The 24,711-nt window shown below is 35.0% G+C and overlaps 1 protein-coding gene and 1 long non-coding RNA gene across 3 annotated transcripts; both read right to left on the reverse strand.

The window, feature by feature from the left end:
• Positions 1-10,964: 10,964 nt before the first annotated feature.
• Positions 10,965-13,152, reverse strand: LOC127083570 (uncharacterized). Its single transcript, XR_007788470.1, has 3 exons — positions 12,321-13,152; positions 12,136-12,226; positions 10,965-12,052 (listed from the first exon to the last, which is right to left on the reverse strand). It is a non-coding gene; the product is annotated as an uncharacterized LOC127083570 (long non-coding RNA).
• A 5,556-nt stretch (positions 13,153-18,708) lies between these two features.
• LOC127087226 (uncharacterized) lies at positions 18,709-20,576 on the reverse strand. Of its 2 annotated transcripts, none has more exons than XM_051028087.1 (2): positions 20,428-20,576; positions 18,709-20,259 (listed from the first exon to the last, which is right to left on the reverse strand). In XM_051028087.1, exons 1-2 carry the CDS (start codon positions 20,462-20,464, stop codon positions 18,929-18,931), a joined length of 1,368 nt encoding a protein of 455 aa, XP_050884044.1. In that variant the 5' UTR covers positions 20,465-20,576; the 3' UTR covers positions 18,709-18,928. The 2 variants fall into 2 exon arrangements, with proteins under 2 accessions (XP_050884044.1, XP_050884045.1); XM_051028088.1 differs by having other exon boundaries at positions 18,709-20,346; positions 20,428-20,574.
• Between the last annotated feature and the right edge of the window lie 4,135 nt (positions 20,577-24,711).

Raw genomic sequence — 24,711 nt, forward strand, 5'->3', positions numbered from 1 at the left:
GGACCAATTCTAGCATTCAGACCTTGAACACGCAAATAGGACAACTTGCTACTCAAATAAATAACCTGCAAGCCCAAGGATTGAACTAGCTTCTAGCCCAAACAGTTGTCAATCCAAGGGATTCTAATGCTAATGTGAGTGCGATTTTGTTGAGATCTAGAAAGGTTACAGAAACAACCCCTGAAAAAAAATAAAAAAATTATTGAGGTAACATCTGAACCTGAACCTACTCCATCTGAACCTGTTTCATATGAAAAAATTAAAGAAAATGAGTATATGCCACCAGTCCCCTTCCCACATAGAGTTCTGAAAAATAAAAGAATTGAGGAGGGAGACAAGGAAAGAGAGATATTAGATGTTTTTAGAAAAGTTGCGGTAAATATTCCGCTTCTTGATGTAATTAAACAGGTTCCTAAGTATGCAAAGTTTCTAAAGGATTTGTGTACAAATAAGAGGAGGATTAAAGGAAGTGAGAGAGTTAACTTGGGAAGAAATATTTCTGCTTTTATTCAGCCCAAGCCTTCATCTGAAAAAGTTACAGGCGAAAAAAATGTTTCAACCATCACTCAGCTCTTGCCACAAAAGCAGAAGGATCCGGGAACTTTTATTGTCCCTTGTACCATCGGGGATAGTAAATTCGATAATTGCATGCTTGATTTGGGAGCGTACATTAATGTTATGCCTACTTCTATTTATAATAACCTTAATCTTGGTCCTTTGCAGCATACAAGTTTGATCTTCCAACTGGCGAATAGGAGCAATGCACGCCCGACTGACGTAGTGGAAGATGTCCTTGTCCAAGTTAACGATTTAATTTTTCCTGCAAATTTTTACATTCCGGACATGGAAGGAGAGACTAAGACAAGCAGAGCCCCCATCATTTTAGGCAGACCGTTCATGAAAACGGCGAAGACAAAAATTGATGTTGACGATGGAACCATGTCCATGGAATTTGGTGACATTGTCGCAAAATTTAATATTTTCGATGCCATGAAACACCCCTTGGAAGAGCATTCAGTTTTTCATATGGAATTGATATCTGAGTTGGTTGAGGACACTTGTTCTGATTTATTTTCACTTGATTTTCCATCTTTATCTGGTTTCGATGATATTTACTCATGTGTTGATTGTACTGACACTAACCTTTGTGTTGTGTGTGCTGAGATTGATGCTGCCTTGCAGCCTGATACATTTCCTACAGGTGAAGTTGTTGTCGATGAAGTTGTTTTTGCAGTTGATGCTCTTGACATCTCGGCTGCCCCAAGCATTCCATCCATCGAGCAACCCCCGTCTTTAGAGCTGAAACAGCTCCCTGAAAACCTAAAATACGCTTATTTGGAGACTAATGAAAAACTCCCTGTCATTATTTCTTCTAACCTTGATTTCGATCAGGAAGACAAGCTTTTGCAGGTTTTAAAGAAGCATAAGAAGGCAATCGAGTGGACATTAGCCGACCTCCCAGGTATTAGTCCGTCGATGTGCATGCACAGACTTGAGGATGGAGCGAAAACAGTAAGGCAGCCCCAAAGGAGGCTTAATCCTTTGATTCTTGATGTTATGAAGAAGGAGGTAACCAAACTCTTGCAAGTAGGTGTCATTTATCCTATCTCTGACAGTAAATGGGTAAGCCCAGTGCAGGTTGTACCTAAGAAATCAGGACTCACAGTGGTAAAAAATGAAAAGAATGAACTTGTTCCCACTAGAGTTCAGAATAACTGGAGAGTTTGTATTGATTACAGGAGATTGAACCAGGCTACGAGAAAGGATCATTTTCCTTTACCGTTCATTGACCAAATGCTTGAACGGCTCGCTGGTAAATCACATTACTATTTTCTTGATGGTTTTTCAGGTTACTTTCAAATTCATATTGCACCGGAAGATCAAGATAAGACCACTTTTACTTGTCCCTTCGGTACTTTTGCTTACAGGAGGATACCTTTTGGTCTTTGCAAAGCTCCTGGTACTTTCCAGCGATGCATGATTAGCATTTTTTTATTTCATTCAAAATTGCATGGAAATCTTTATTGACGATTCCACTGTCTATGGTTCCTCTTTTGATGCATGCTTGAGCAGTTTAAGCTTGATTTTAGAAAGATGCATCGAACTTTAGTTTCTGCACTGTCAAATTACACTACCACTGAAAAATAACTGCTAGCTATTATTTTTGCTCTTGATAAATTCAGATCATATTTGCTAGGTTCCAAGGTTGTTGTTTTTACTGACCATGCAGCATTAAAGTACTTGTTGAAGAAGCCGGATGCAAAACCGAGATTGATTCGGTGGATGTTGTTGCTCCAAGAATTTAATATAGAGATTAAAGACAAAAGTGGAGTTGAGAACTTAGTGGCTGACCACTTGAGCAGGATAGAGAGAGATGCAGATCCTTTTCCTATTCAGGATGACTTTCCTGATGAGCAACTTTTTCTTTTGCATGAGATTACACCTTGGTTTGCTGACATTGTTAATTTTCTTGTTGCTGGTGTTTTTCCTACAGGTGCATCTAGATCACAGATTCACAAACTCAAGATTGATGCCAAATATTGTGTTTGGGATTGTAAGACCCTAATTTTTGACCCTAAGATCCCTCATGGCATCATATCATTGCTCATTGCATTGCCTCAAGGATCATAGCATGTTTGGCTCCTTTACCCTAGGGGTGGGATTTGTGTGAGTGGTTTGAGACCACCAAGCATGCTTGTGTTGTATATTATTGCATTTTTTATTTTTATTACTAACCAAAATCACAAAAATATGTCACTAACTCTTTTGTTTTGAAGCTCAAGTGATCATGTGCTCCCTTGCTCCTTGGAGGCCCCTAAGCTCAATGAAATGGCTAGATGGAGATGAGGGAAAGCATGAAAATGGTCCACAAAGCTCCTAATCATCATATATGTCTCCCAAGTATCTCAATTTTCCAATTTGATCAAGATAACCCAAAGGGCTTGAGGATTGTTTCCCAAGGAAACTCTAATTCAACTGTGCTTTGACTGTGCCTTGCTCATGAAGCAACCTCAACCTATGATCAAATTTAATCAAGTTAAGTTATTTCATTCATTATTTTATGCATATATGAGCTTAAGGCTCCTCAATCATTCATTCTTCAAGATTTGAAGTTTGGCCTTGAGAAGTTGACCAGTCAAGTCATCTGACTAAATTGAGGATCACTGAGACACAACTTATGATGTGTTTGTCAAGTGAAGATGACCCGAAGAGGAAAAAATGTTCTTAGGAACCATATGAACAACTTTCATGTTCATTAAAAATCCATTTGAAACTTGGAAGGTCATCATTCATTTCAAAACATTATAGGTCATTTTGACTGAAACCCTAATTTTGGGTCAACTTCCCAAGGACCTAACTTCCTTAATTTTTATGACTTTGAGGTGAGACCAATTGCATTGGAAATATTAAGATATCTAATTCAAATTTTATGTTGGACAAAATTTCATAATCCTAAAATAAATACATGTGATAATACAAAACATTACAGGTCACTTTGGACCTAAGCCATTGAATTTGAAAAATGTCCAACTTCAAGTGCCCATAACTTTCTCATGAAAAAACCAAATTGTGAAAAATTTAAGTTTAAATTGATCATATTGACAAGATCTACAACTTTGATGTTGGAGGTTTTTCCATTTGAAGCTTTCATCATTGAAACAGAAGGGTTTGAAGATGCTTGCTTTTGGCAAAATTTTCAAAGGAGAACTTAGACATGTTTTGTACCCAAACCTTCACAGCCAGTTTTCATAAATTTACAATTGCCAAATGAATTTTTTCCCAACATGACTTTTGTTCCTTATTTCAAGGGATTTCCAACCATTACTCACATTATTTTTTTGGACTTTCCATGAGTGAGTTTCGAAGAGCTTCATGACTATGTTCATTTTTGCATTTCACTTCGTAACTTCATGTGCAAGCAAATGCCAAGCCAATTGCACGTCCAATTCACTTCTATTTGATCTCAGCATGGATTTTCATTCATTCTTGGGCCTCACATGCGCCTGTACAGGCCCATGCAAGGAGATTTCAAACTTCATGCACACGAGCCAAGCATTGCCTTGCATCACATTTCAGCTATAAATAGAAGTGCATTCTCATTCAAATGGTAACCAGGTGGAGATCTGAAGTGCTGCTGAATTGAAAACCAAACCCTCACTAAAGGAATTTCCAGTTTTCTCTTTCAATTTCAAGCTTGAATTTCAACATCATTAGTTGATTTTCAAAGCTCAATTCCTTAACCTTGCATCATCATCTCACTTCCAGATCAAAAGTAGATCAAGAGCTTGGACAATTCGTATTGTTTGAAGCTCCATTTCAGAGGTAGAATCTCAATTTTCTTTGATTCAGATCTTGCAATGTAATGTGAATTTCTTTGGTTTGTGTTGTTTTCTGAAGTCCTCAGGCATGAGGCAGCCCAGTGGTGGTCTTAATTTTGCAAATCGTGTCATTTCAGTTCATGTACCATGATCTTCAAGCTCATGTTTCTCTCTAAATAGGAACTGTGAGGATGATCCATGGTTACGGGGGTGATGTACATCACCTCAGCTTCATTTTGATACCTTCATTTTTCATTTTCATTAACATTTGATTTCCTGCGCGTGGTGGCCAGATCTGGTTAGATCGCCGGAGAAGATGGTGGTTTCCACCACCGTCCCCACGTGGGAGCTTCAGGGCCCTTGGATCTTGTATAAATGTTATAATCTTGGCCTTTCATTGTATTGACTTATTTTAAATCAAAGTGTAGCGCGCTTGACTAAGGCACATCGTGTATCTGCGCCTCTGAGCCACATGATCATTGCCACGTCAATTAATGAGATGATCAGAGGGCGCTGGATTTTCCTGATTTTCTTATTTTTGTTTTAATTTCATTTAATTCATTTTATTTTCAAAAATTCATAAATATTTTATTTGAAGTCACAAAAATATGAGATCAATGCCAAAATTGTTCTTGAAAAATCTAGTTTCATATTTTGATTTTTAATTATTTTTGTGACTTCATATAATATTTTTTGTGAATTATTTGGTTTTTATTAGTTTTAATTCATTTTAAAATACTTTTTGATGTTTGAAAATCCAAAAATATTTTCTTAACACATATGGATCATGATAAGTCAATGAAAAATAGTCTCATCAATTTCTTATTTGATTTTAGATTTATTTGAGATTTTAATTCATATTGTGTTATTTTTTTCATTATTTTTAATTGTTTTTAAATAGTTTCTGGTTTCAAAAATTATTAAAAAAAGTTGTCAAAGTTTGTTTAACCATGTTAGACCTATGAGAATTTAATTGGACTTGTTAAAGTTGATTTGAATTGAATTTGAGGTTTGACCATATTTTGTTTATTTTATTTTGCATTTATTTTTAATTCAAAAAAATACCAAAAAAATATGTTTGACTTGTTGACCTATAATCTTCATTTCTCTTCTGTTTAGCATTGGTTGATGATGACTTGGTTCACATTTGATCAATTGTGTTTGATGCTTTATTTCTTTGTCCATTCATTTCATCTTCATCCCATTTCTTTTTATTTTGACCAATGAGTTAATGTCTTATGGTTGGTCTTGACAAATGAGAGGTTTAACCTTCTTTGATCCAAACCAAACTCAACTTGATCCAAGATCAAGTGAGTTGTTTTGTGTCCAAGATAGGTTGCTTCTTGGTCAAGCAAAAAACCTAAAGTCCATACAAGGCCATTCTCTTTTCTTTTGGCATGGCAAGTTTTTGGAGCTTGGCTTACTAGTCATGATCTCTAACTTGTGTTTATTTGCCTATAGTTTTATTGACCGGCCTCAGATAGGTGTGACTACTACATTAGTCCACTTATGATTGCTTAACATAGCGCTACATTGTCTTATGACAAACTAACATAACCATTCTAATTACTAACTTTAATTTGAGCATTTAATTTCTTGCAATTTACTTTAATGTCATTTCTTTCTTGCTCATTTATTCATATTTCTTTTCATTTTGCTCACTTGAGCACATACTTTATGTTTATGTCATTTTCCTTTTGCTCATTTGAGCCCATTATTGTATATAAACATATTGTTATCTTATGTTTGTTTTATCTTTATTTGTGTAAACCAAATGCAAAAAGGAGAAAGGACTTAGAATTAGGACTTACCTATGCTTAAAGGAGTTTAAGAGCAACTAGGCCTCATGCCTTTAGAATGCTAAACTTGTTGAAGAGCAACTAGGACTCATGCCTTTAGAATGCTAAATCTCAAAATTGACTTCAAAGGACTTCCTTCCCAAAACTTATTCTTTGTCCATCCCCCTTATTATGTTGTGAACTTTTTGATGTTTGTTCTTGTGTTATAGGGATTCCATCATGAGATAGTTAAGAGGATCATTGTCATGAATAGCCAAGTTAAGAGAGACAAGCCAAATGGAGATCCTAGGAGCTTGATTCTAAATTGTTTGATTGCTTGATTGTGTGCTAAGCCCAAAGGAAAGGAGCATCTTGAATCATCTCTATGATTTCAAGAAAAGGAACTCAAAGGGTTTTATCTTCTCTTTTATCTTTGTATGCTTTAGGATTAGCCCTTCTCTTCTTCTCCTCACTCTAACCCAAGCCAAAAAACCTTTTCTTTTAAACTTTGAAATTGTTTTCAAATTAGAAACCTAGGTCTTATGTCTTTGACCTTTTTAAAATATTTTCATTAATACTCATTGTGAATGAATCTTAATCCTACTTTGACTTCATTTTGCAAATAAACCTAATTTGTAAATATAATTCACTTCAAGTTGTTTTTTGTGGTTCCAATGACCACCTTTGTTAAAACCTTTTCATAAACATTAGTCATAGGTTTGAGTTATCATAGTGGTTGATATAAATCTCACCTCATCCTTAGTGATTGGACTATAAGTATTCCATACTTATTATAGGGTTAACCCCTCACTAGTATGTTGAAGCTCTCCTCACATGGTGGATTGTTGGTTTAGGTTGAGTTTTCTCCCTTTGATAGCAAAAGACCTTAAGGCTTTTGATCAAATCAATTCACCAATCTTTGTGATTTTTACCCCGAACTACGAGGTTTTGATCCTACCTTTGTGATGGTACGTAGGCAATGGGTTCATCCATTCAAACAACAAAATTGTAAATATAATCTATTCTTTTCTCATCCCCACAATCTTTTGCACATATTTTCACAAATACCAACCTATAACACATGTTTTCAAAAAGAGGTTCCCTTAGAGTACTAAGGATGTTTTGGGTGCGTAAAACCTTCCCATTTCATAACCAACCCCTTACCTAGATCTCTGACATTTTTATTAGTTTTTGATTTGATAAAACTTCTTACTTGGCTTTTGTTCGCTTTTTAGCCTTTCCTTTGGATAAATAAAAGTGCGGTGGCGACTCGAATTGTATGTTTACTTTTAGTTTAGTCAATAAACCTAAAGATAACGAAAAACCCGCTACAGGGATGATCCATATCTTTGGAGGTTCGGTAGTGATCAGGTAATTAGGAGATGTGTCTCAAGTCGGTGGACACTTTGGTCCGCAAAGGACTGCAAGAAAATTCCTTGATTCGGGTTTCTATTGGCCAGCTGTTTTTAAGGATGCTTATGAGACTTACCGCACTTGTAAAGAGTGCCAGATAGCAGGTACAAACATCACTCGCAAGAGTGAAATGCCTCAGCAGCCTATGCTTTTCTGTGAGGTATTTGATGTATGGGGAATCGACTTCATGGGTCCCTTTCCTGTATCATTTGGTTTCCTTTACATTTTGCTTGCTGTTGATTATGTTTCAAAGTGGGTGGAAGTTATCCCCACGAGGACTAATGATTCTAGAGTTGTTGCAGATTTTGTCAGGTCTAATATCTTTTGCAGGTTTGGAATACCACGAGCTATCATAAGTGGCCAAGGCACTCATTTCTGTAACCGCACCATGGAAGCTTTGCTCCGGAAGTATGGAGTTGTGCACAGAGTCTCTACTGCATATCACCCACAAACTAATGGGCAAGCTGAGATCTCAAACAGGGAGATCAAACAGGCTTTAGAGAAAATGGTACAGCCAAACAGGAAGGATTGGAGTCGTCGTCTAGAAGACGCACTTTGGGCCCAAAGAACAACTTTAAAGATACCCATTGGGATGTCTCCTTATCGAATTATTTTTGGTAAGGCATGTCATCTTCCTGTTGAGATAGAACACCGTGCTTATTGGGCGGTGAAAAGTTGTAATTTGGAGATGCAACAAGCAGGTATTAAAAGAAAACTCCAATTACAACAGTTGGAAGAGCTTAGACTAGAGGCTTATGAAAGCTCTAGGATTTATAAAGAGAAAACTAAGCACTTCCATGATAAAATGATTTCTAGGAAGGAATTTTATGAGGGCCAACAGGTTTTACTGTTTAACTCCCGCCTTAAGCTTATGGCTGGGAAACTTCGATCCAAATGGATTGGCCCTTTTGTTATTACTAATGTTTTCCCTTATGGTGCAGTAGAAATAAAAAGTGCAGGTACTAACAAGACTTTCAAAGTCAATGGCCAGCGTTTGAAGCTATTCCATGAAAGTTCAATGACTGAAGATGTCAGCATAGAGGAACTTTCTTTGGAAGCACCTAACTACCCTGCAACTTGATCATGGATTCTTTCTTTCCTTCTCTCTACTTTATTAGTAATGTCTTTCCATTGAGGGAAGTGCTTATTTTAAGTGTGGGGGAGGGAAATCATTTGTTTCGTTTGTTTTCCTTGTTTTTGTTAGTGTTTTGTTTGTTTTCAGTCATAAAAAAAATGCATCTTCTTGAAAGTTTTAGGCTATAGACTGACTAATTTGAGATTAGATTGTGGAGACTTGGGGAAAATTCACAAGATCGGTATCGTCTTAACACCGTAAGTCTCCTGTATATGGAAATTGATTCAAGTTCTTATTATGTTTTAGCCTTAAATTCTCATTCTCTGACAGCTCTTAAGTAGTTTATTTCAGCAGTCAGCACCATCTCACACACATTTTACGCAGGGAAGCCGATGAATATAAGTGAGTGTTCCGAAAAAGAAAAAAAGAAAAGAAAAGGGAATGCACCTTCTAATTTTGGTGACCCTCACCCGGTCACTTAACCCAATGGATGTAGAACCTTCAAAAAAATTGAAAACAAGACTCGTTGTCAGTCAGTTCAGCGATTTCTGGTGCTGAACTTGGTAGGGTGGACTACGATCTGATCCCCCGCAACTACAACTGAGTAAGCAAAGGGTTATGTCACGTAGTACTAGAATCCCGTTCAAAAAGGATCAGAGCCACTAATCGGTCGTCTTAATGTGATTGTGCCTGAATGAAAAAGAGCAAAAAGAATGATGAGTAAGTTAGGCTTTAACATAATAACATGATTCGAGTTGATTTGTGTATTCAAGAGGTTTATGACTGCACAGTTATGGATTAGTGTTCCTACGATATCCTTAGTGTGCAAGATTAGTATCTATCAATGCAAACTTAACCGAAAAAGACTTGTAGCCTAGGATGAGTAACTAATGATGTGTTTGTGTTTTCTTTGTTTTAAATTTTGCTCGGAGTGCAAAAGTTCAAGTATGGGGGAATTTGATCAGTGCATTTTGATGCACATTCTTCTATATTTATACTTATGCATTTTCATATTTTAGTTTGGTTATTTTTCCCTTTTAATGTGTTTTTATAATTTATCTTATTTTTACACTTATTTGTTTTTCGCAGTTTATTTTCAGCATTAGCAGTCTGCACGAATAAATTCATAACTGGAGCTAGGAGTATCAGATCGAGGCGTGCTACCATTCGTTGGAAAGATAAGAGAAAGAGCTACGACTTTCATGAAGAAGTCAGAAGTTAATTCGGACTATAGCATGGTTGAAAAATCCGTTGAAGCCTTCAGCACTAGATTTATATTTTGTGTTGGGTTATTTAGCTTGGGCCTGGGTCATGTTTTGACCAAATTAGGTTTATTCTACTTTTCCTATAACCTAAGCAGCCGAAAACAGTACACAGTATCACTATTCATGAAAATTTGAAAACTTGTACGAATTCCATGGAGAACTAATCCCTCTGATTCGATCTGCCGTAATTAAGGTTCCAAAACTTGAGATTATTATAATGTTAATTTTAGTTTAATTCCTTTCAATGATATTTTGTGTTCTTGTATACTTAATTCGATTGCATGAAATATATTGATTCAATTTAGTTAATTGTATGATCCTAACATAGGCACGTCACGTTTGCTTAATTCGTTTTTGTGTCTGATCAATCATGTTTGCTTAATCCATGAAAATTTATCCCGTTTGCTTAATTCGGACAATAGGATCATACATCTCACAAACTTCACCGCGTTTGTCATTGAGTTTGTATCCAAATAGGAATAGACAATCCGCTTAGGGTATTAAAATTATATTAATCGATGATAGTAGGAATTGAATCGGTAGATTGAATTATTTCATAATCACTTTTTCTTAATCGAACACCAAACCAAACAACCCCCCCCCCTTTAATTCGATTTACCTTTGGATAATAATAATCAAGAATCCTTGTGAGAACGATATCTGAGTTAAAATTGTCGTCGTACTACTTTTTGAAAAACACTCGTTTTGACCCGCGCGCGACAGCGGATCACCAATTATTCAAAAAAATTATCAAAATAACCACGTTTGGTAGAGGATGCGTCAGATGAATTGGCGCACCCCCAATGCATGAAGAGGAGACGCCAATAGCATTGGCGCATGCATTGGGCTCCTCATGAGGAGGCGCCAATGCTAGTGGCGCCTGCATTGGGCCTCATGAGGAGGCGCCAATGTGTGTTTGATTGGTGTATGCGTCAATTCATCTGGCACATACACCCCCTGCTATTTTTCTGTTTTTTGGTTTTTTTTAATTTTTTTAATTATTAATATTTAATTTTTATTATTTAATAAATAAGAAATGGTAATGAAAAAAATTAATTCATTGATGATGTAATAATTGGTTACATTGGACTGACAATAAACTAATGACCGGCCTGATTATAACGCCCCCCATGTTCCACATCCCGGTGCGTTAGTTTGTCTCCGAGGTCTCCCACGATTTTCTTGAGGTGTTTTGGATCTTTGTGTGCTTACCTGATCAAGCGATGGCTGGTTGGAAGGTCTGGCGGAAGTTCCAGCGGTATTTGACATATGCGTCATCATTTGCTCCCAATATCTGGAGGGACTCTGGCCAACGGCGCTTCCGTAATGGAGTTCGATGTCCATGTCATCGTAGTTAGGGCGTTGGGGTTGGGTGAATTGGGGACGGTATAGTTGCCCGAATTGGGCCATTGATTCATTTTGGAAACGAAACAATGGTTTCTGGGGCGTATTATAGTTAAACAATGGTTGGGTGTTCTGTTGATGGGATGTTTGGGTGGTCATTGATGAGGGGCTATGATGAAGTGACCCATATGAATCATTTGGGCTATAGACGGTTGTGGTTGCGGGGTTTAATTCTTGGTTTTGTGTTTGGGTGGATGGTATGAATGGATTGCAACGTTGGATGGTTGGTTGTTGGGTGGCTGGCATGAACGGATTGCGATGTTGGGTGTTTGGTTGTTGTGTGTATGTGGTTGGTTGATGTTATGTGGTTGGTTGATGTTATGTGGTTGGTTGTTGGGTTTGGGTGGGTTCACATTGGTGTTGGATGGTGAATTATTATGGGGCGTACGATGACGAATCATGTTGGTATGGATCCATCAAATATCGCGACTCAGATACAAATTGCTGAATTGTTACCGATCTAAACCATGCCATATATTGTTGAGTCGGTCTTGCACCATGGATGACTGGTTCGTTCAAGATGTGTTGTCGTTGATTCCTCCATTGACAACACATGTCTTTTGCAAAGTCTCTCTAGTCAGAATAATTCCAATGGGCATCAACCCTTTTTTGATGCCAATTCCCCAAACACGTGGGAGATTCTGGAATCTGTTGTAGCATTCTGAACTGCAGTTTGACCCGGTCACTCTGATGCATTTACACCGTAGTGAATCGGATAATCGGTGTCTTTGATGTCCAAATTGCAACAGCATCATGGTTCACATCATGATCCAGACCCAGATATGACCTCCAGACAAACTGTAAAACAATACGAAACAATTAGATGGAAAATAATTTGAGAAGTATTTTTAAATTAAAATATAGTTGGGTAGGATTATTACATCGTCATGTACAATGTGGTCCAATAGACTTCGATAGACTACAATAGCGTGTTTCGGACACCTGTTGTAGTTCATTCCCCTTACTGACCATCTAAGATAAAAAAGAAGTGAAAAATATTATTTACTGTTAATTATAATATAAAATATAATTAACTAAATGGTGAATGGTAAAGTGTTAGACTTACTTGGTTGCAAACAGGAACACGAATGGGCGCTCATTTATCGGGGCGAGCGACAGCATTCTTGACCAACCCCAAGCTTGAAGCAAATACGCACATGAAAAAAAGTACAGGTATTCTTTTTTGCAGTTCTGCATATTGCACTATATAGATTGGCCAACATAACTGAACCCCAATTATAAGTGTTTACCTTATTAATGTTGCGTAATAAAGGTAAATACATTATATTTACATAATTACCTGTACTTTCTGGAAACAAAAAATTACCAAATAAAATCATAATTTAACACCGAGCTTTTATTATTTTCTCATACTCGGTTGAAGCGTCGGACAATACTATACTGGCATAATATTGTTTAAGGTATTTTAAATTTATACATTGCCCCCTTGCTTGATCGGATGTGTCTCCCTCAGTTTCGTCGTCTAACAAAGGGGCACCCAATAATTCATTGCAGATATTGTTGTCTTGGTTAACTCGACCATTCACTGCCTTTCCATTTATACGGAGACCCAACAACATGTACATGTCCTCAAGTGTGACGGTACACTCACCAATCAAAAGGTGAAATGTGTGGGTCTCGGGTCTCCACCTCTCCAACAAAGCCAGAATGAACTTGTAGTCCATCGAGTACGAAACAATGTTTAGTAGATTTCCAAATCCACATCCTCTAATATATGGTTCTATTAAAGGATCGTGGGGTACATATTCATGTACACGGCATCTAAAACGCTTCGTATCCTAATAACAAAAAAGCAAGAAAATACAATTAGAAGAAGAAATACATAATCAACAAACACAACTCTATAAGAAGTAAGAAAAACATAGATAACAAAGGTATAAGACTAAAAATAGAAAAATTAAAAAGAGATAGATGACATACAAATGCCGAGATATTCTCGAGTGTTCCTTTGTGTTCATCGCCCATAGTCAACAAAGACATGATTTTATTTTGCAAAGCTTGAGTGTGGTAAAGGAAACAAGTGTGGTAGAAGAATATAATTGAGTATTGATGAAGATGATTTGATATTGTTGATATGAGAGGCTATTTATAGATGAATGAGTGAGTAGGTTTGCAACCTAAGATGAATGTGATTGGTTGCATGGAATGGCAAGAGAATACAAGGGAATGACAAACTTCAGAAAGCATGTGATAGATAACATGTGAGGAATCTCTTCTAGGCGGATGTGAAGAATCAACATGCAAGGGAAGAGGCGCCCTTCCTCTTGGCGCCTGCATGTGATTCTTCACATGCAAGGAAGAGGCACTCTTCCTCTTGGCGCCTTAGTGTAGGGCAATGGGAAGGGGTGCCCTTCCTAGTGGCGCCTAAGACCAATTTTTGTGAAGAGGCGCCCATCCTTTTGGCGCCCCAGTTACTTTATGGCGCCTAGGGAATGGGCGCCTAGGTGGGAATATTAGGGTTCATGGTTCAGAGATTCCTTGATTCCCTGGCGTATGTGTGTTCTTGTCACTCTTTTCTCTGCATGGTTGATTCTTTCTACTGCATGCATGGTCAAGTCTGTACAGACAATGACCAAGTTATCAATGCAACGACCAAGTTAGCAATGCAACGCTATTTATGCTGTGCAGATGAACAACTTAGTAATGCATTCAATTCCATTAAAGCTATCTACATATTTAATATTTCAACAAAATATCTTCCACACAATATTACAATTACATGATCAGTGTCCATGTCGAAGGTGAAATATTTGATCATCAGTTGTTCGGTTTTTGTTTTCGAAACACAGAGGTAACTCGGTTTACAAGAAATCGACGATCAAATTTTTCACTTCTGAAACAAAGATTAGAAAAGAAATTGCAGTGCATTAATGTAGGCCAAATCATCTATAAAAATCCAGTTTGGTTTGCAGAAAACCAGGTAAAATTTTATCATAAGAAGATTCGAGATGATGATGATGTTCAGCATATGTTTGTCAGTCACGAATAATCCGGTTACAACGATATAGAGTTGTATATATTACCACATCAACAACAGGTGTCTCAGTACATTGATCAGTCACAAGTGTTTTGTGAGACTGGTGACGAACAAGCTGAGGTGAATGTTCCAGATGACGAAGAAGAAGAAGTTGAGATCATGGTTGATTCGATGGTGAACGCTGAAGAGGAAGAGGAGCCAATACCAGCAAGTCATGTATACTACCCACCCTAACACATGACAAGGTTAAATTTGGGTTCAGATGAACCTTCAGCAAATGTATGGTACAATTCTTATGTGCAGATGCAAGGATCTTTGAAACAAGGAGACACATTTCGCACAAAAGAGGGATGTGTAAAAGCCATTAAGAAATTCCACATGAAACTATCAGCTGATTTCAGAGTTGACAGAACTAACGCATCGAGGTATAAAGTTTATTGTCTGAATGAGCACTGCCTTTTTAAGTTGTCAGCTTCGTACAGAAAGAGGAGCAAGTCTTAGGAGATTGGATCAATGGGTCCATATCACACATGCATGCTGACAAACACAATGCAGGATCATCGTAAATTAAGCTCTTAGCTAATATACGATGAAATATTATATGTCATTGGCGACAATTCGTCATTAAAGGTGAGTACAATAATCTCGCATATTAGGGTAGAGTGCGAGTACACTCCATCATATAGGAAGACATGGATAGCTAGGATAAAAGCTGTTGAAAAAATATTTGGCAATTGGGAGGAGTCTTACAAACAACTTCCAAAATACTTGTTGGCTCTAAAACAATATGCTCCCGGGACAATTGTCAAGCTGGAAACATTGCCCGCCTATACACCAGATGGTATGTGTGCTGTTGGAAATAGAATATTTCACCGTCTATTCTGGGCGTATCAACCATGTATCATAGGTTTTTCTTTCTGTAAACCAATTATACAAATTGATGGTACATGGTTGTACGGAAAATACAAAGGAACGTTACTGATGCCAGTGGTACAAGATGGGAACAACAATATTTTTCCAATCGCCTTTGCTCTAGTTGAAGGGGAGACTGCTGAGAGATGGAGTTTTTTCCTAAGAAATCTCCTATTGCACGTTGCACCTCAGCCTAACTTATGTTTGATCTCCGACAGACACCCTTCAATCATCAGTGCATATAATAACATTGACAACGACTGGTAAAATCCTCCTTCGACGCATGTGTTCTGTATTAGACATATTGCTCAGAATTTCATGTAGGAAATCAAAGATAAGACGTTGCGGAAGAAGGTTATCAATGCAGGTTACACATTATCAGAACCTTCTTTCAAACACTACCGTAAGGAAATAAGATTGTCAAACGAAGATGCGGTACGGTGGATCGATATTATTCCTTTGGAGAAGTGGACTAGGGCATACGACAACGGTCAGCGTTGGGGCCACATGACAACAAATCTTGTGGAATCAATGAACTCTGTCTTCAAAGGCATCTGTAACCTACCAATAACCGCTTTGATGCAAGCTACATATTTCAAGCTAGGGGCGTTGTTTGAAACCAGACGCTCAAAATGGAGTTCAATGTTGCAATCTGGACAGTTGTTCAGTGATGCCTCAATGAAATTCATCAGACATGAAGCTGCCAAAGCAAACACACATGTGGTTACGGTCTTTGACCGAAGTAAAGGTTGGTTTAGTGTTGTCGAGTCCATGGATCACAATGAGGGAATGCCGATGGGACAGTACATAGTCGAACAAGATAGAGGTTGGTGCGACTGCGAAAAGTTCCAAGCCTTTCGTACCCCCTGCTCTCATGTCATTGCGGCATGCTCAAAGGTTCGAAGGGATTCATCCTACTTGCTATCTGAAGTTTACAAAGTCGTCAGCCTTTCAAATGTTTATAAAATTAGTTTTTTCGTAGTGGCAAAAGAGGATTATTGGCCAGAATATCAAGGGGACATCGTCTGGCACAATAAAGTTATGCGAATGAAGAAAAAGGGTCGCCCAAACAACACCCGGATTCGAATCGAAATGGATACGTCGAACAAAATGGTTAGACTATGTAGTTCATGTCGTCAACCAGGTCACAATCGTAATAACTGTCCTAGTGTTGGAACGAGCACAACCAGATAAATTTACATGTACCTCTATTGCAATATATGAAAAACTAAATTTATTTCATATTAGACGTTTGTCACGAAAGTACCATTACATAAACAGTAACACAGATAATTATAACAAATACAAGAACTATGCAATTACAACCATTAAAACAATTTTGAACATGTAATGCATCATCATACGATCGTCTTGGTCGGTCTTAATATTCACCCATTCGCGTAATTCTCCGTGTTGGTTGAACGTGAACACAAGCCATTGTATTCTTCTAATCCGTTCATCCTCTCCAACTTCTCCCTCTAACCAACTGTACAACGTCCGATTAAGACGTTCAAACGTATCTGTGTTCCAAAGTCAAACTTGTATCGGAGCCGCAACGGCAGAAAATATTACATCAGCATTTCGTTTCTGAATGTATGCAGACAGTGTTGAAACAGAGAAAATTGAAATTGATGGTGGTTGAATTGTATTAGGAGATGAGTTTGATTGAAAAATATTGCATCCAAGGCGTGGTATTTATAGAGACAGAACATCAATGTACAAAACATGTGGGCGCCTGAGGGATTGGCGCCCACATGACCATCACATGCAGGCGCCAAATGAATGGGCGCCCACACAACCAAATGCACCTAGGCGCCATGAGCATTTGTGTCTCCTCATGAGGCCCAATGCAGGCGCCATTAGCAATGGCGCCTCCTTATGAGGCCCAATGCAGGCGCCACTAGTAATGGCTCCTCCTCATGAGGAGCCCAGTGCTATTGGCGCCTCCTCTTCATGCATTGGGGGTGCGTCAATTCATCTGACGCATCCTCTATCAAACCTGGTTATTTTGATAATTTTTTTGCATAATTAATTTTTTTTAAATGGTTATTTTGAAGAAAAAAAATCACACATTGCAACATGTCTCATCTCTCTCAATTTTTTAAATTATTTTATTATAGATGTTCAATAATTTAATATAATGTAAAATTGGATTTTAATAATTATTAAAATAATTATTATTTCAAATATTTGTGTATAATGATTACAACCCAACAAAATTTAACGATGGTTTGCTTTATTTTGAATTGTTATTATCTTATATGTTTTAATGGTTTGTGAGGATTTTAATTACTTAAATTTTATTTTCTCCTAATATAAAAATTATATGAAACGAAAAAAATAAAATTATTAATAAAAATATTAAATAATAGTATGAACAGTAAATTAATTCAAATATTTTTATAAATAATATCAAAACAAAATTAATATTTATATATAGAAAAAAATATAATATTGATTCAAATATTTTTATACAGAAAAAATTATAGATATAATTTATTATCTCTTTTAAAAATAATAACTTATATTATCTCTTTTAAAAATAATATTTTTTTTGTTAAGCAATGTTATCTTTCATTTCATTTTTATTATATTTTAAAACAAATGCACATGCCATACCATATCAATACCATGCGTAGGAGATCCAGGTAGTTTTTTACTAATTTTGACATAAAGATACTACTTTGAAGGTTTCTAGTTCAACAAGTATCCACATTCACATTATTACTTCTCAAAAATTTATATTTACCAACTCTATATTTGGATTGGCTGTTTCTTACCTATACTAATCATTCTAATTCCATCCTAGTAAAACCATTACGCAAGACTTTCTCCGTTTCTATGTTGTTCTATAACAAGTGATTCAGTTGACTATTTTATAAAGATTTAAAATAAATAAAAAATGAAAAAGAGAGAATAATATTTTTATTAAAATATTATCAAATAAAAATAATAAAAATAATATTTATTAAAGGATAAAGTTGAAAAAAAAAATACATTAGATTCATAAATCCTTTTTAAATTTTCACTAACTTTTTACATTATTATGTCATGTTTTTGTGCATAATCAACATCACTCACTGTCAAGGTTGTAACTTCAGAAACCGTTGATTGATTATAAATTCTACCATCAGTTGTCCTGTCTGATATTAACTTTAAGTTGAAACTTTGTACACATCCATCATTTAATCTATAACTATCCATCCTAAAGGACTTTACATGACCAATTATGTTTGTCCAAATTTTCCTTTGAGTTTGCAACACTAACATGTTGAACATATATTGGATTTCAAATAACATTGTATAAATAAAGTTAATTAGGTCTTGTTATTGATGAAGATATGGTGTACTAATCATTTTCTTCTTTCTTTGCAGCATACCTTATACTTCCAAATATATTAATAATTTCATCATCAATATCTCACAAATAATTATATGATTCAATGAAAATCTCATAAATTCTCCTAAAAATCTCAATTCCAGATTATAATGTTCCAGCACTACAGAAGGTTCAAAAAAAGAAAGAGATTAAAGATGGCAACAGTTCAAAGGGAAAACATCTAGTGAACTTTTCAACCATATATAGTTCAAAATCCAAGAACAGAATCAAAATAGCATTCATTTTCAAGGGCAAGAACTTCTATATATTAATTAACGTGATAAATTAGTCTAACTGTTCTAACAAACTATGAGGCATCATAAGCAAAAGGGTTTCACTTCATACATTATTTATTTCAGCAATGATGATCATTCCTTACCGGGAGCTACTGCTGTCTAGCCAAGTTGACATGTTCTCTCCCTTGCGGTGTGTTGATAGTGTTGATACCGATGGTTGTCGGGTCTAACGACATCTCGGACCTACTGAAATCTGCCTCCTGCTCTCTCTGCTTCAGTTTCAAGATTCTCCGGTCATTTTCCAATCTCATTCGCTTGTTTTCCATCTTCATCTTCTCCATCTCCCTATCCTTCTTGCTGCAGTATCTTAACCACTTAAACCGTTGTTTCTGAAGTTCAAGAGCCTTGGCTTGGTACTCGGCATTTTGCTCTTGAAGCTCCAACAGCTGCGCCTTAATCCATTCTCTTCGCTCCCACGGTGACTTTGCAGGGTCTTGAAAAACCTTTGCCATTTCAACCTCAAGTTTCTTCATCCTAATAGATCCCGGCCAAGAGTGACCATCCTCCTCGCTTAATTTATCTCGATCATGAAAAAACTCGTCCATCCTCCTCCCACCATCCCCATGTGCATTAATATTAATTTCATCATCCAACTCATCATCCTCACTCTCATTGTTATCCTCATCTTCATCCTCAGACCCATCGTTATCTCTCGAGTCCTTCCCGTGTTCCAACGAATAACCATGCAAGTCAAGATCATGGCTACTCGGTACTCTTTGTCCATTATGGTAAGCACACATTTCCTTATAAAACAAATGTTTTGAACTCAAAATCTTCCTAACATCATCTTTCGCCTTACCAGACAAGTTCGTCATCGAATCCATCAACGCAGGATTCTCAACCACTTGACAACAAGTTCCCCTACCAAGTATCTCATTCAATCTCTTATACCTCTTATTCAAATCATTAAACTTATCCTCACACTGTTGCGGCGACACATGACAACCCTTACTTATCATTATCTTCGAAACAGTTTTCCACTTACCCTTCTTCTGTAAAACAACAGACTTCCTTTTAACACCATCAACACCACCAATCGTCCCATCATCACCTACACAACTCACCACCGCTATAAGAAGCCCAACAACTTCATCAGTCCACTTCATTCTCTGCCAGGGAGACCCCTTCTTACCTTTCCCACCATCAAACAAATTCTCGCAATTCCCATCTTCCGCCTCATCGTCTTCGCTCATGTCATTATCATTGACCGGATTCGAGTTCGAGCTAGCAATTGCTTTCCCTTTACCGAAATTCAACCCAACAACATTCAAATTTTTCACATCAACTAGACCAATTTTGTTATCACTTTCCAAACCAGTCATGATATTCATATGGTGTTTACCAGTTACTGATTGATGTCTATGAAATGGAGATTTAATGTCCAAAATACCCCCGGTGGAACCACTCAAAAAACCACCACCTAAACCAGAACCATTCATAACTGAAACACGATTCTGAAACCCTAATTCCTAAATTCCCGGTGCTGATTATAAAAAAAACAAAATAACTGAAAAAAAAATCTACGACTTAAATTAAAAGCAGAAATTGAATTAATGAGAAAAAGTGGAGATCTGGTTTAGGATTTTACCTGTGGAATAGTGATTACGGTTAATCAGTAGTAGCATAGAGAGCGAGTGTGTTGGGGGTTTCCTTCATCTTCAAGTTCTAGCTTTTCCAAGTTCCAACACTCGTAGTTGTCAAAAAAAGAAAAAGCTTTTTCGAAAATAACTGTTTTAGAAATTTAAATAAAAAATTTATTTCTTAAAAATACAAGTCAAACAATTGTAAAATAAGGCAGATATGTTTGAAAGTTTTAAGTTTTTTCAATAATTTAATTCTTTTAATTTACGTCAATAATAAAGCTTAATTAATGTATCTATAATTTTTTATATATACTAATCAATAATCATAAGGCTTAAATAATGACTATTTAGTATTGTTAAACATAATGTTACTATCTGATAGGGTAAACACAATAATTTGTTTATATATATATATATATATATATATATATATATATATAATATATATATATATATATATATATATATATATATATATATATATATATATATATATATATATATATATATATATATATATATATATATATATATATATATATATATATTATATATATATATATATATATATATATATATATATATATATATATATATATATATATATATTTGTCTAATCCTTTTCAATTTGAGTAATTATTTTAGCTTTTAGTTTCCAAAAATTATATTACAAATCAGTTTTAAAAATTGTTTTTTAAAAAAGAATTATAAAGTTTGATTATTTAATTTTTTAAATTGTTTTAGATTTTTTTAGAAAATAAAAATGTGTTTGATAGTTTTGTTTTTAAAATATGACTTGTTAACCTGAATATTTTTTCTTTTCACATGATACATAAAAACTAAATATTTTTATGGGAAAAAAATTAAACATCTATGTTCAAGAAATGGTATATCATTAAATTTTAAATAAACAAAGAGTTTTTATAATTTAATTTATAAATTGTTTAGCCCTAGAAATATGATTATTTTTTAAATGATCCACTTTTTCAAATTATATACCAAAATAACAATATTTTCAATTTATTTACCAAATTAACCATGTTTACGAGAGTATGAGTCGTTGCAATTGGCGTATGCATATAAAATGTAAGAGTATGTATCATTATAATTAACGCATATCAAATGTATGAGCATGCACCACTGCAATTGACGCATGCATGTAAAAAATAAATAGTAGCCACGTGCATGCGTCAATTACAGTGACGCATACTCCTACGTTTTACATGCATGGGCCAATTGCAATGACGCATGCTCATATATTTTATATGTATGCGTCAATTGCAGTGGCGCATACTCTTACATTTTACATGCATGCGCCAATTACAATGGTGCATGAATACAAATTGATCAATGCATATACCATAACAAATGAGTATAGGTTCATTTTTAAAGAAAAATGGTTATATTGATAAATACTTTTGAAATTGTGGTCATTTTCATATTATTTTTAAAAAATATAATTATTTAAAAAAAATCGCAGAAATAAAAATGGAGAAAATTATGAAAGTTATGATGGAACAAGGCTACACAAGCAATTCATGGATGTAACGGATCGATTTGAAGGTTTTAGTTGTGACACATCTTGAATTGTTGCCGCTAATATTAAATTGTTGTTGTTAATCTCAACTACGATAGACCTAAGATGTATCTGCATGGTTAGAAATGTCCAAATAAGTTAAGATTTAAATTATAATGAAAATGGAAATTAAAGAGATTGTGTACTGAAAACTTTTTATGTAGGAATTTATATTTTGGGCTCAATGAAATGGGCGGGAGAAATAGGTTTTGTCTTATTGCACCAAATATATAAATAAATTGTGATGATTTTATAGTTTAATAAATAAAAACTTAATATACATAAATATTTGATTGAAATAGATGGACTAAATTTGTTTGAAAATTTATTATTAATAAAAATTTAGTAGAAAAATAAATTAAAAATATTTTAAAAAGTGAAATTATATTAATTTAATAAATATTTGAATGAAAAATTAATGTTAACTCAATTATTTTATTTATTAAAAAACATAAACACATAACGTAAATGGAGTTACATGCTTATAAGCAATAATTAAATGAAATTAATTGACACTAAGTGGATTAATGTTTTTTATTTTTTTATAAATAAATCTAATGATATTTTAATTTATCAAATATTTAAAACTTAAATTTAAAATATTTGCATGCTTTTTGATGAACAATAACCATCTACATGTTTTAGTATTTAATTACTTGATTTTTTATAAATGATTCGAAGATTGCAAAATAGCAACTTTTCTGCATGTTTTAGTTTTGAATTTTAGTTTAAAAAATAAAAAACGAAAACATGTATTTTCTATTCTACGTTTTTGCAACAGTGAATCTAAAAATAGTTATTAGAAAAAATATTGTAAAATAAATAGATTCAAACAAATTTTCTTTTTTTAAATTTAAAAAAGTTAAAATATAACTTTTTGAAAAATAATTCAAACTTGTTCTTAATCTCTACAGTTTTACATATATATATATATATATATATATATATATATATATATATATATATATATATATATAAACTATCTTGTTATATATATAAAAGTTATAGGACTAATTCGTTAAAAATGTCAAATTTAAGGATGAGATGAATTTTTAAATAATCATGTTTTTTTAAAATAATACAAAAATAATCATTATTTCAAAGTATTTATCAATATAATAATTTTTTCAAAAAAAAGTGAACCAATGCGTCATTTGCATTGGCGCATGCAATGATTCACTTGCACTAAAGCGCCAATAGGAATGGCGTTAGCATGCAGATCAAACCAATGCAATTGGCACATGTATTATGACATCAAGAGCATGATTCATTGCATGTGGCGCAATTATATATATATATATTTAATTTTTTAAGTTATAATTATATAAAATTGAAATAAAAAAGAAAATGAAAAATAATTAATAATATTATGATATAAAGCTAAAATATACAACAATTGACAAGAAAATCAATGACCCGTCCGATCGAAATACCCCTTGTTCCAAATTTTGATGCGATAGCTTGCCTTCGAGGTCTCCCACGATTTCTCTGAGGTGTTTGGGGTCTTTGAGTGTTGACATGATGCAATGGTGTTTGGTGTGAAGGTCATGTGGAAGGTCCAATGGTATTTGACAAATTTGTCATCATTTCTCCCCAATAGTTAGGGGTTGCCGCCAACGGCGCTGTCGTAATTGAGTTTGATGCCCATGTTTTCGTAGTTGGCTCGTTATGGTTGAGTTGTTTGTGGACGGTATGGTTGCCCGAATTGGGACATTGAATCATTTTGGAAGCGAAGTAATGGTTTATGTGGTAAAAGAAAGTCAAATAATGGTTGGGTGTTGTGGCGGTGGGATGTTTGGGTCTTCATTGGTGGGGGGCTATGTAAAGATGTGAAAAACACAAGAAATGGGGGTTTGAATTGGATTTTACAAGCAAAAGTTTTTTTCAAAACAAGAACACCACTAACAAGTTAATAACAAAGAGATAAAAACACGTGTATTTTTATCCTGGTTCGCTTGAAACTCAAAGATAATCCAGTCCACCCGCCAATGTGATTTTGCCTTATACACAAGGACTTAATCCACTATAATCAACAAATTACAACAAACACAAAGAATGGCCTTCTTTTTCTTCTCAAGGATCCAACTAAACATTAGTCTCCTTAAGGACTCACAAAGAACAACCTTCTTTGTCTTCTTAAGGATAACCTCCTTAAGGAATCAAACAAAGAGTTTGAATAATATTTTATGTGTTACAAGATACTTCTACACAAGTGGATTTTACACAAGTGAATAGCAAACATTTAATGAAAAATTGTATACAAAATAATGATAGCTTTTCATAAAGAAAATAACTTGTCAAAATATTTGTGTAATCGATGTTTTTCTTCAAGTCTCCAAGTCATACTTATATAGCATAAGCATAGGACCGTTGGAGGGGGAAATTGGGAAAGCTCATTTGAGCGGTTATCCATTGTTGGATGGGAAAGGAATGATATTGCGCACTGTCCTTTCACCCACAAAATCAGTGATAGGAGTGATGTATAGTATTGCCCTTGCCCACGAAATCAGGTAGTGGAAAGGTTGTTCGCTTTGTACCATGTACTATTTGATCACGTTCCCATTTTGATCTTATCTTAAAATTTATTGGCTTATGATGAAAGTTGATGAAGCATGGAATAAAGAAATAGAGAGTTGGATTCAGAAACTTCAGAACCTTTGGTCAGAACCTTGACAATGTCAGTAGTTTGGCTTGAGATCTTCAGTATCTTCAG

The sequence above is a fragment of the Lathyrus oleraceus genome, chromosome 5 (genome assembly GCF_024323335.1).
Source record: "Lathyrus oleraceus cultivar Zhongwan6 chromosome 5, CAAS_Psat_ZW6_1.0, whole genome shotgun sequence".
Classification (NCBI taxonomy): Eukaryota; Viridiplantae; Streptophyta; class Magnoliopsida; order Fabales; family Fabaceae; genus Lathyrus; species Lathyrus oleraceus.

Bases quoted from the DNA above. Each gene is read 5' to 3' on its own strand.
- LOC127087226 (XM_051028087.1), bottom strand. From the start codon at position 20,464: ATGCTACTACTGATTAACCGTAATCACTATTCCACAG. The intron at 20,260-20,427 runs GTAAAATCCTAA...GTTCTGGTTTAG, and splicing joins CCGTAATCACTATTCCACAG to GTGGTGGTTTTTTGAGTGGT.